The 12,844-nt window shown below is 47.3% G+C and overlaps 1 protein-coding gene across 6 annotated transcripts in view; it reads left to right on the forward strand.

Moving 5' to 3' along the window:
* The first annotated feature begins 2,240 nt into the window (after nucleotides 1-2,240).
* The window catches only part of plekhb2 (pleckstrin homology domain containing B2), a 38,079-nt gene continuing 27,475 nt past the window's right edge, over nucleotides 2,241-12,844 (forward strand). For 2 of the 6 annotated variants that reach the window (XM_085990643.1, XM_085990648.1), the window contains exons 1-5: nucleotides 3,654-5,945; nucleotides 8,116-8,173; nucleotides 9,065-9,217; nucleotides 9,915-10,017; nucleotides 11,043-11,082. In XM_085990643.1, the coding sequence (XP_085846769.1) occupies nucleotides 5,931-5,945; nucleotides 8,116-8,173; nucleotides 9,065-9,217; nucleotides 9,915-10,017; nucleotides 11,043-11,082 (369 nt within the window). In that variant the 5' untranslated portion in view covers nucleotides 3,654-5,930. The other 4 variants (XM_085990644.1, XM_085990647.1, XM_085990645.1 and 1 more) reach the window with 4 other exon arrangements.

The raw sequence follows: 12,844 nt of genomic DNA on the forward strand, positions 1-12,844 counted from the left end.
TTTCCTCTCAATCTGTTACGCATTGACTTTTGGCCTATGTAAAGCACTTCGACAGTTCTGTGATTGCTTACTGTGCATGGCCATACTGCAGCAGGGTGCACATTGCAGCTGCAACTTACAACACAAACTCCTGTCACAATGACATCTTAAGAAGACTCCAAATAAAATCTTACTTCCAGCAGAATGATGGCTTTCTTTTTACTGATACATGTACACACATGCACGTGCAGTATGGGCACTTGGGTATCATTATATGTACACTTCAAACTCCTAACATCTCAACATTACTTCTATGCTTGCAGGGCAAGGTGGCTCACAACTGAAGGGAGTAAATCTTCATGAGAGGAAGCCCCAGAAAGTTCAGGCTACAGATTCCATTTGAGGAGGCCAAGCTGTGAATCTTAAGAATGAAGAGCAGGAGAGTGGAGCAGAGTGAAGAATGTGTGGCCCCAGGTTGAAGTGTGTTCTTCAGATGAAGGAAGGAGATGAGAGAGAAAAGGATGGTAAGAAGAAAGACTGAAAAAGGAAATCAGTCTAACGAAAAAGAATAAGGATAAAATAGCAACAAGAAAGAAAACAGAAACAAAAAGTGAATAAAACAAGAACAAAATTAAGTATACAGTAAGAACAATAAGGTAATGAATGGTAGAATAAAAGAAAGCCCCTCACCGCACATGGCACCATTCACGCTCTCTCCCGAACAAGCACCAGCCCAGAGACATCCAGCTGGGGTTAAGTGGCTAGTGGGCTTGAGGGGAGTGCACAGGATGACAGGCCATAGGTGGCCCAAAGCTGCTGGGGTTGAAGGTGACGAGGCACCCATTTTTGACTGGAGGGTCAGGCAACATCTGCCTTCAGCTGAGAAGCCCTGGGACGCAGATTTCAGGGGTCCTACAATTAAAAAAAAAGATGCTTGCAGAGCATGAAACATACGTACAGGCACTGGGGATGATGTCCCAGAATGTCTGCAGATGGTGACTTAGTGCAAAGAATCCACTAACTGCATCTCCAGCAGCATGATGGGTGGGTTCAGCACTGCAGTCAAACCTGGAGGATGTGGTAACTCCAGAATGATCTGCAGCACAAGACCCCCAACAGAGGACCCAATGACAGTGACACCATCTGGCACGGAATAAATGCTGGCCTTGTCAGCGACCCTCACATCCCAGTAACAAATAAAAAAAAGTGGAATTACTCCAGGTCCAGATACAGAATTTGCCCCCAATATGGTGGAATCTGCTTATGATGTCCAAAAGCCATGGTTTGAGGGGCTGGTAAGGCATTTTCAGTATTGCATTTGAGTATTACTTTTGCTTTGTCTGTTCACATCTTTTGATTGGGATATAAAGTTCTGAAGGCAGCACTAGATGAGCAGGTTCCAGTAAAGTGGTTACATGTCAAGTGTCCACAGTGGAGCTTTGCTGGCCGACCTCAGACCTAGGCTCTGTCAAGCCAATTGTCCAAGTCCTGATATACATATCGATCCTGCATGTACTACAGCTACTTTTGTGAAAGCCTAAAGTATTGGGGACCAGGCAAGGGGGATACTTTGTACTGATATTCTTGCCCCTTCATAATTAACCTTAAAAACTTTGCAATTTTGCAAATTTGAAGTATACATCCTATAGCTCTAAGCCATTTCCTGGGCACAATGCATGGATAATCCGAATAAGTGTTTTCCGATTTTCTCCTGCTTTAGAAATTGGATTAGGATCTTGAATTCCATTAGAGGCAGAATCCCTCAGTGTTTTGGGAGAACTATAAAATACTTGGGAGTGGTAGGATTTTCTCTCCTGATTGAAGAAACCCCTGACTCTGATGCGAGTAGTTTATCTCAACTGATAACCATCATAGGATCCTGCAGGTGGTTTTGTTTTAGCATCCCATGGAATTATGGAGGGGTGCTTGTGAAATGGCCAGGGGACTGAATCTGGTCCTATGGAGATCCCTCTGTATCCATGGTGATGCTTTCCATTGTGACCACAGACACCTGTAGACAATCCTTTATCCAGCTTCCAAGTGGGAAGGGCTAAACCGAGCTAATCCTTGATGGAGGCCTCAGAAAGGCTCCCCGGTGCAAACCTTTGGAAGAAATATCGCCGGTGGAGTCAGGGAGACCTGTTCTGGGCCACAAACATCCCCGCCCAGCACGGAAGGAGGCCGCGCGGTGCATGCTGGGAGTTGTAGTCCCGCTACCGCGGACAGCAAGCGCGGAGCCGGCGGAGCAAACTACAGCTCCCAGAAGGGACAGCGAATCGCGGCTCCGGGCGGAGCGGTGACGTGACCTGTCACAAGTCAAACGTCGAGTGTCGTGGCTGGTTTTGGCCGTGAGAGCGGGGAGCCCAGGGTGAGTGAGGGGCAGAGGCCCTAGTGCCTGGGGTGAGTGAGGGGCGGAGGCCCGGGCCCGAGTACCCGGAGTGAGTGAGGGCCGGAGGCCCGGGCCCCCAGTGCCCGGGGTGAGTGAGGGTGGGAGGTCCTAGTACCCGGAGTGAGTGAGGGGCAGGGGCGGCAGTGCCCGGGGTGAGTGAGGGGCGGCAGTGCCCGGGGTGAGTGAGGGGGCGGAGGCCCCAGTGCCCGGGGTGAGTGAGGGGGCGGAGGCCCCAGTGCCCGGGGTGAGTGAGGGGGCGGAGGCCCCAGTGCCCGGGGTGAGTGAGGAGGCGGAGGCCCCAGTGCCCGGGGTGAGTGAGGGGGCGGAGGCCCCAGTGCCCGGGGTGAGTGAGGGGGCGGAGGCCCCAGTGCCCGGGGTGAGTGAGGGGGCGGAGGCCCCAGTGCCCGGGGTGAGTGAGGGGGCGGAGGCCCCAGTGCCCGGGGTGAGTGAGGGGGCGGAGGCCCCAGTGCCCGGGGTGAGTGAGGGGGCGGAGGCCCCAGTGCCCGGGGTGAGTGAGGGGGCGGAGGCCCCAGTGCCCGGGGTGAGTGAGGGGGCGGAGGCCCCAGTGCCCGGGGTGAGTGAGGGGGCGGAGGCCCCAGTGCCCGGGGTGAGTGAGGGGGCGGAGGCCCCAGTGCCCGGGGTGAGTGAGGGGGCGGAGGCCCCAGTGCCCGGGGTGAGTGAGGGGGCGGAGGCCCCAGTGCCCGGGGTGAGTGAGGGGGCGGAGGCCCCAGTGCCCGGGGTGAGTGAGGGGGCGGAGGCCCCAGTGCCCGGGGTGAGTGAGGGGGCGGAGGCCCCAGTGCCCGGGGTGAGTGAGGGGGCGGAGGCCCCAGTGCCCGGGGTGAGTGAGGGGGCGGAGGCCCCAGTGCCCGGGGTGAGTGAGGGGGCGGAGGCCCCAGTGCCCGGGGTGAGCGAGGGGCCCCAGTGCCCGGGGTGAGCGAGGGGGCGGAGGCCCCAGTGCCCGGGGTGAGCGAGGGGCAGGGGCCCCAGTGCCAGGGGTGAGCGAGGGGCAGGGGCCCCAGTGCCAGGGTGAGTTGAGTGAGGGGTTGGGGGGCCAGGCCTGCGGGTGATTGAATCTTTCAGCCCAGGTCAATCTCGCCACCTGGAACTGGGTTTCGCAGCTTTGGCACAAGGGCTCCAGGCTTGCCAGAGGGTGGGATCAGGGTTTGAGTTTTTTTTGTTGAGAATTTCTAGTTGCTGATGTTTCCAATATTTTTTCCCATCGGTACTAGAAAGAGGAGTTGGAGCAGGATTTGTGTATTTTGCTGTATGTATCTGTGCAGACAACCAACTGAAAAAAAACAGGCGGACTGGTTTCACTTCTTACACCTGCTAACTGATCCTTTTTTGAATTTACATTTTCTGTGTTTGTTTAAAAACATGGCTGTCTGGTGCTCGAAAAAGCTCCAGGGGCTGAATGGCTATGTTCCTAAAAATACTGGCACAGACTTGATGGGCCTTTATTATGATGCAAGGAGGAGGAAGGAGGCGTTTATCTATTAGTGTGTGGCAGTCATTATCTGTGACAATGACATGTGACGATTGGGCTTATACTCACTGGAGTTTAGAAGATTGAGAGGGGATCTCATCGAAACCTATAAAATTCTATCAGGCCTGGACAGACTAAATGCTGGAAGGATGTTCCCGATGGCTGGGGAGTCCAGAACCAGGGGTCATAGTCTAAGGATAAGGGGTAGGACATTAGGACAGAGATGAGGAGGAATTTCTTCACCCAGAGAGTGGTGAACCTGTGGAATTCTCTGCCACAGAGGGCATTATTCTATTGCTGTTTGTGGGAGCGTGCTGTGCGCAAATTGGCTGCCGCATTTCCTACATTACAACAGTGACTACTTCATTGGCTGTAAAGTGCTTAGGAAGTCCTGAGATCTTGAAAGGTTGCTATATAAAGGCAAGTCTTTCACTTTTTAGCAAAGATGTTATGTTAAATTTGTAAAAGGACACAGTTAATCCACAGTTAGTGCAGTGTGTGCAATTTTGGGATCCACATTCACCAGGGTTGAGAAACTACAGTTATGAGAAGAGACTTCAGATACTTTGGCTCTTTCCACTGGAACAGAAACGGCGAAGAGGAAGTTTAATCGAGTTTTTTTTAAATTTATGATGTGTTTGATAGGGTGAATAGGGAAAGACTAGTTCTTGTTGAATATAAAGAATCTGCAAAGGGATATAGATAGGTTAAGTGAGTGGTCAAGAATTTGGCTAATTGAGTATAATGTGGGAAAATGTGAAGTTATCCACTTTGGTAGAAAGAATAGAAAATAAATATTTAAGTGGAAAAAGACTACAGAATGCGGCAGTACAGAGGGATTTGGGGGTCCTACATGAAACACAAAAAGTTAGCATGCCGGTACAGCAAGTAATTAGGAAGGCAAATGAATGTTGGCCTTTATTTCAAGGGGGATAGAGTATAAAAGTAGGGGAAGTTTTGCTACAACTGTACAGGGCGTTGTTGAGACCACACCTGGAGTACTGTGTACAGTTTTGGTCCCCTTATTTAAGGAGGGATATACTTGCATTGGAGGCAGTTCAGAGAAGGTTCATTAGGTTGATTCCTGGGATGGAAGGGTTGTCTTATGAGGAAAGGTTGAGCAGGCTGAGCCTATACTCATTTGAGTTTAGAAGAATGAGAGGTGATCTTATTGTAACATATAAGATTCTGAGGGGGTTGGACAGGGTAGATGCTGAGAGGATGTTTCCTAGTGGGGGAATCTAGAATGAGGGGACATAGTCTCAGAATAAGGGGTCACCCATTTAAGATGGAGATGAGGAGGAACTTCTTCTGAGAGTTGTGAATCTTTGGAATCCTTTACCCCAGAGCGCTGTGGAAGCGGAATCAGTGAATATACTCAAGGCAGAGAGAGACAGATTTTTGAGCTACAGGAGAGTCGAGGGTTATGGGGAGCGGGCAGGAAAGTGGAGTTGAGGCCAAAATCCGATCAGCCATGATCTTATTGAATGGCGGAGCAGGCTCGAGGGGCCGAATGGCCTGCTCCTGCTCCTATTTCTTATGTTCTGATGAGGAACAAGTGAGAAAGGGTCATCAAATTAAAATTGCTGCTGAGACTGAAGAGAGAAGTTGGGGAAATGTATGCTGAGGTTGTTGGAATAAGTAATGCTTTGCCACGGAGAATGTTTCGAGGCATCTTTTATTGGAAAAGTGGATAAATATTTGAACTAGCTGATGATTCAGGACTCTGGAGAGAAAGCAAGGGCAGTGGAAATAGTTTAGAATTGTGTTGACAAATAGTCTTAGACATAGGGCTCGAATTTCCAAGCCCCGTGGAGGCGGGAGTGGTGGGAAAATTGCAGAATCGGGGGGGCACGAACCCTTCCCGTCCCCAACCCGCCTCCGTGCCAATGACCAGGAGGCGGGGAGCCGCCTCCCCGAGGCGGGAAGGGGATTAGTGTCAATTAACTGCCTGTTAACAGGCAGTTTTTTCCCTAAGCCCAATTTTTAGCCCTGAAGTGTGGGCTTCCCGACGGCTCTGAACCACGCCAAGTTAGCGAGGCGGACCGTTGGTCTGAAGGGGTTGGAGGGGTCGAGATGTCCGTTGTGCAGGTGAGTGATGGGTGCATGTGTGTGAGGTAAGTGTAAAGTGTTTTAATAAGTTTTACTTACCTTTACTTTCTCCTGCAGGCTTCCTCCCTTCAGTTCTCGGGAGTCCCTCAGCTCACCGGCACAGAAAGCAGAATGGCCGCTGAACTGTCAAAAGCTGCAGCCTCTGCTTTCTGGTATGGAGAGCTCTCTAACTGAGTCTGAGTAGAAGGACTCAAGTTAGAAGACAGATTGTCAGTGTTTGACAGCTTCACAGAGCTGTCAAACGCTGATTTTTCAACTGTCAAAAGCTCTTGACAGATGAAATGTCAATCACTGACGTCACCAGTACCAGGTGTCCCTTAATTGGCCTGCTGAGCCCGCTGGGCGGGCTTAACAAGGTCAATCAAGGGAAAATAGTGTGGGTTGGCCACAAGTCGATGGAGGCGGGACTACAACCCAAAAAGTGGGAGTCCCGCCTCCATCGCGTCCCCATTGACAAAATCCAGCTCATAATCTTTCTGAGCAGTAAAGCTCTGTGGTTCTAACTTGCTTGTTATTTAGTTGCAGGCACTTGTTGATTAAATGCGCTTATTATTGGATAACTTCTGTCTTTTAAATTAGATTTTTCACTATTTTTGTTAATAGATGAATGCTTCGCCAAAGCAACTGTTTTCATCTGTCTCCACCTCGGCTGGAGTGACTGACGTAATATTGGTCCAGATTGCAAGTGTTGGTTGTTGTCTAACGCTAGTGTTCTAATTACAATTCGAAGCCCGCTAAGTTGTACTGCTGCTTTCAGTTTTATAAATAGAGAGGGGAATCCCACATTCATCACTCTGATGTACATTTTGCTTAAAAAGGATAATGCTGAACTTGGAAAATAGTTGTGAACTAATTGTGGACAATTCTGGAAAAGTCCAACTAAATGGCAAACTTTGTTCAACAGGGTCCTTGATGTGTGTGACTGCTGTTTTCACCTGATCAGAATGATAGGGCAGCAGTGTGTTTAGAGGCTTGTAGTTCAGGCTTGTGACAGATACTAAATCTGTTTGTTACATTCAGTAACTGTCTCCAGTTACATTCAATTGTTGATCCCTAAGAGAATGGAGTTAGTAACTGAGGCCCAGACTTGAATCTGGGCCGTCCAGAAGAGGAACCGTGGATGTGTTAATATGCAAATTCATGGAAACAAATGTAAAACTTTAACCTTTTGTGACTTAATGTGCAATAGAAACAGCTTTTTTTTTATTTGTAAGTGCATCTTCTGGCTACATTGGCTTCTCATATAATCGGATCATTTTTCAGCACAGGCAGAGGCCATTCAAGCCCATTGTGCTGAAAGAGTGGGCACAATAGTGTGATTATGGCACTGGACCTGTACCCTAGCTGTTAGGAGTTCAAGTCCCATTGTTGCAAGTTGTGCAATTGAATTTAGTAAAATCTGTTTATTTGTGTGTTGGCAGCAGACAAAAATGACCATGAGCGCTCCCAATTGCTTCTTCACTAATGTCCATCCATCAGGGAAGGCAACCTGCCGTTCCTACCTGGTCTGGCCTACATGTAACTCTAGCCCCACGCTGCATGATCGACTCTTCATGCCTTCTGTCATGACCTGTCAAGCCACACAGTTGCAAAAATAATTGCTACAGAAGATGACTAAGGAATAAATGCAGCCTTGCCTGCGTTGCCCGAATCCCAACTAAAGGTCCCCTTCCCCTGCCAACAAACAATTTTTGATTAAATTGGTTTCTTAATTAAAGGCTTTGAAACAAAAGAAAATCCATTTGCTTCATTGAATACACTTCAGGGTCTAATTATGCAATCAGTATGTGTGTGTTGGTCACCATTGTCATAAGGGATCCAATACAATGCTGCCAATCTTTTTTTGTTTAAGTATATTTGCCCGAAGTAGGTGATGTCACATAAAATAAGACACACCTCTCTATTTTGTCGTGCTCTGTTTCTTTGTACTGTGCACGTCCAGCATCTTCTGGTTTGTTCTGACTGCCAGTATTTGCAACTTTTCAGCTCCCCAATTGATTGACGAGATGAACCTACAAGTTGTTGGTTGTAAGAATGCATGCTTCTCCCTGCTATATATTTTCACGTGCCTATTAAACATAGTTATATAACAATGTGGGGCTTTGTTTTTTTCCCCCTCATTTTAAAACTTTTCTCTTTCCTTCCGCAGATCCTTTTTGTTGTTGCAGACATGGCCTATGTTAAGAGTGGATGGCTGCTTCGGCAGAGTGAGTTACACTTTCTGACCTGTATGATGTAAGGTGATGGTGATGTTTAACTGAAGAGCGTGACCTGTGGTAGGAGTGATTGGAAAGAGAAAATGTGGGTGGGTCCTTGGTGGAGAGTGAAGTGGAGAGAAATTTAAACTAGATTTGACTGGTACCAACCATTCTAAACCAATAAATCGAAAATTGGAGGTTTTAAAGTTTAAATTTGTTGATTTGACACTATTCAATACCTAATAATTTCTACGGGAAATCTTTCTTTCTCTTCCCCCAACATTAGACACTTCTACACTTGCGCTGGCACTGGGAGGCAGCACTAATTAGAAACCTATGATAACCGAATGCTGCTGCCTCCTTTCTACTGGCGTGCCAACCTTTCCTATTAGATTAGTTGGAGGGCCATTAGAAAACAATCTTGCTTTTTGCAATTGCCTCTCTTGGAACCTATGGAAAGATATCATTGGATGTGGAATATTATAGTTTGCCAGTGGCAGCTGTGTGATGTATCTGACGCTGGGGCCCACTTCTTCTTATTCTACACCAAGTAACTACGTATGTCCCTTCATGCAAACTTTTTCTAATGATCCAACAGGCTACTTGTATTTAGTGACAGTGTCTTTTTTATATTTTGCACTTGGTTTGCTCATTCTTTGCAAGAGTGTTGGAATAGGTGTATCTATTATATTAGTACTGCGGTCTTAAGAAGGAATGTTCAGGAGCTATCCTATCTTGTCTTTGGTAAGTTGATTTGGACCATTATTCTTGTGCCTAGGGTGGGGCCATCATTTGTAATGCTCGTTAGGTTTGTTCATAACCTGTTTCAGGGAGTAATCAGCTATGGATCTTGCTGATAAAAGCTTCAACTTTTGTGTTTTCTGTTTTGAATTGTTTCAGGTACTATTTTAAAGCGATGGAAGAACAACTGGTTTGACCTGTGGTCCAGCGGTCAGCTCTTGTACTATGATGATCAGTTGCGGGAAGACATGGAAGATAAAATCCATATAAAAGTGGATTGTGTTAACATCCGATCTGGATATGAGTGCAGAGGTACTGTGCCTGATTCTTTCTACTTCAATGTGCCAGAGGTATTTAGTCAGACCTATAACAAAGCTGCATTTGCCATTAAATTCCCACTTTTACATATAAAAAAATACATCTCCTTAAGAGATAGGTTTATTAGATACCGGCCCACCTGTAGCTGTTTATACCATGCACCTTTTCATATAGCTCTGTATCTCCTTTGGCTAACTCTTTGATTTGGTTATCAGCTGTGCACAACTGCAAGTCAAGATGTCACACATTGTAACAGCCTGTACAATGGGTTTAGCATATTTGCCACATGGTCCAACAGGAGTTTAGCTGCTGTGAAATTTAAGTTGGTAATCTCATAAAGCCTACCTTCTGAGGTTGGATCACTTTGGGTCCAGTTAGGCACTTGGAAGGATGTTTCACATTAAGAGCTTGGGTTTTGGCTGATTTCAGGTCTAGCCTGAAAAGCAGAATAAATAATGTCACCGATGAAAGTCGATTGGAACTGTATATCCCTAGAGTTTTTGTCGTGCATTTTCTACAGATTTGCAATGAAAACAGACTTCCAGCTGTAGTATAAACAGTTAAAGATGAACCGATACCAGGCAAGAAGAGCCTTGAGCTGCCCCCTGTAGCTTTAAGTGAAGCAGTTCAATTCCATTTACTTTTGTTCTGATTGTATGTTGGTTTCAGCTGTTATTTTTTCACAAATTAGATTTCCAGCCTCCAGAAGGAAAACCTAGAGATTGTTTACTCCAGATTATGTGCAGGGATGGAAGAACGATCAATCTCTGTGCTGAAAGTGCTGACGACTGCTTGTAAGTTTCTTTCTACAGTTCCCTCTATTCTCAACATCTTTATGAAAAGCTTTATTTGATCCTGGTATTGGAATCTCAAAAGCAACATCTATTTTTATCTGTCCCACGTTCACTGTCTCTCTCTTTCCCTTTCTCTGTCTCTTGTAGCACTCTCGACTCTGAGTCAGAAGGTTGTGGGTTCAAGACTCACTTCAGAGACTTAAGCACGAAATTCTAGGCTGACACTCCAGTGCAGCACTGAGGGAGTGCTGCACTGTTGGAGGTGCTGTCTTTCAGATGAGACATTTAACCGAGGCCCCATCTGCTCTCTCGGGTGGACATAAAGATCCTATGACGCTATTTGAAAGAGGAGCAGAGGAGTTATCCCCAGTGTCCTGGCTGATATTTATCCCTCAATCAACATCACTAAAACAGATTATCTGGTCATTATCACATTGCTGTTTGTGGGAGCTTGCTGTGTGCAAATTGGCTGCCGCGTTTCCTACATTACAACAATGACTACACTTCAAGAAGTGTTTGTGATGTCTGGTGGTTGTGAAAGGCGCAATATAAATGCAAATCTTTCCTTTTCCTTTTTTCTTCTCTCTCTCTCACTGATCTCCCTCCCTCCCTCCCTCCCTCCCTCCCTGAAGAGGGATATTGGAAATTGTAGGTGGCTGACTATTTTGTGACCAGGATTTCGATGGACTTCAACTTGAGCTCGTCTCCAGAGACTTTGCTTATTTGACTTTGTGGCTTTCAACGGAGACAACTGAGTAGCAGAAGAATACATTGCATTGAATGGCGTAACATTCCCATCCTGTTATTAAACAGCACACTTTCTGGCTAAATTTGAGCAACACCGCGGGAGATAAGCGAGTTAGCTTGTAATTTAAAAAAATTCTGAGTATTGCACTAATTAATCAGGGATTTATTCAATCATCAGTTACTTGAATTTTAGTTGTGCAGGTGGGATAGAAGCTGAAAGATTGGGTTCTGACTGTTCCTGAATACTGTGTTCATGCCTGTGTTCCCTGTTTATGCAGGGCCTGGAAACTTGCTCTTCAAGACGCACAGACAAACTCAGTAAGTAGAAAATCATTCGGACTTGCGAAAATCTGTTGCCTATTTTGCTTTAGGTGATGAAAACCTTTTGAGTAATAGGAGTATATGGAAAGCAACAAAGATTTTACCTGTTAAACAAAAATACTCCTTAAACCCCTCTTTTCAAAGAATTTAATAGGGCAGCATTGCTTGTGTTGCACATAGGATTGTCGAAGAGAAGAGAAATACTTTTTTCGGTGAATTTTCACCCCTTTGTTTTCCTCTTCTCCCTCCCACATCACTGCTGCGATATGGCTCCATCAGCAATAACCCCCCCCCCCTCTCCCCACTACCTTGGCCAAGTGCCCACAATTCATGGGTGAGGCTAGATGGTGAGTGTCAGCCAGTTATTTCACCATGACAGCTGAACATGAGGCTGTCCTTTCCCAACATCCACACGTAAGTCGGAACCCTTGGCTCTTTCCCCTCCCAAGCACCGGGACTGAAGTCAGTCATAGCCTCGGATGAGATAAAACAAAATTGTTGTGTATGTACCTTTAAGGGAATAACTGGTCTTAGACTGCAGTACCGGCAGTGACCACCCCTGTATAAAAGGCCCTAGCAGGCTTCTGTATTTCAGTCTGACGTTGCCTCCTGTTCAGTAAAGTACCTGTTAAACTGTTCTCCCGAAGTCCGTGTATTATTGAGGCGCGGACTTTACAGTGGCGACGAGTAAGTTCGAACTCACCTGCAGTGTGGCATCATCTCACAGGGATCTCGCCCTGAGAGGAGGGTTCTGGAAGGTCGTAGTCTGAGCAACGGGCGTCGACCGAGGGCAACCGTCCAAAGAATTCATAGGTGTTCGGAGAATTGCGGGAGAGACTGTGGAGAGCTGTGCTTGGCTCCCCAGTTAAGGTGTTCCAGCAAATCGTGCTGGTAGCAGGTAGCGCACTGACCCTTCTGGACTGCGGCGGGCTCAAGCTCGATCGAGCGGCTCTACAAAACAGGCCGCGCAGCGTCGCCGGGAAAAGAAAACGAGAGAGAGAGGGTGGAGCGCACAGGACGCGGTCGGTGCTCAAGAAAAGGGCAGCAGAGAGAAACTAAACGGGGGGAAGGAAAGCGAGACGCGCCAAAGCTGCGGGTCGCCGCCATTACCCCGTAGAACGCCAGGAGCAGCGTGGCAGCAAGGGGAAGAAGCAAAAGCGCGGGAGGCGCCATTTTATCCCGTTGGGGAAGAAGCAAAAGCGCGGGAGGCGCCATTTTATTCCATTGGGGGAGAAGAAAAAGCGCGGGAGGCGCCATTTTAAATCACCCAAGATGCCGAAAAGTGGCAGTATCACTGCTTTCGGCAACGAGGTAGAAGACTGGACCACGTATGTGGAAAGAATTGAAGTGTACTGCAAGGCAAATGAGGTGGCCGATGGAAGGAGGGCGTCTGTATTATTAAATCTGATGGGTGCGAGTACGTACGGCCTATTGCGGAATTTAATTACCCCAGCTAAACCAATGGAGAAAAGTTTTGAGGAGATTGTTCATATCTTACAGGAACACCTAAGCCCTACACCACTGCTGATAGCAGAAAGATTCAAGTTCCATAAAAGAAACCAGCACAAAGATGAGAGCAATGCTGGCTATCTGACGGAACTACGCAAGTTATCAAAGCACTGCCAGTTCGGAGCAGGACTGGGAGACACCTTACGGGATAAGTTTCTCTGCGGGCTCCAGAGTGAAGGAACCCAGAAACGACTACTTTCAAAAAAGGACCTGACGCTAGAACAGGCTTTCAGCGTGGCAGTATCCTACG

This window comes from Somniosus microcephalus, chromosome 6, assembly GCF_052327205.1.
Source record: "Somniosus microcephalus isolate GS21.2 chromosome 6, FLI_Smic_1.0, whole genome shotgun sequence".
Taxonomy (NCBI): Eukaryota; Metazoa; Chordata; class Chondrichthyes; order Squaliformes; family Somniosidae; genus Somniosus; species Somniosus microcephalus.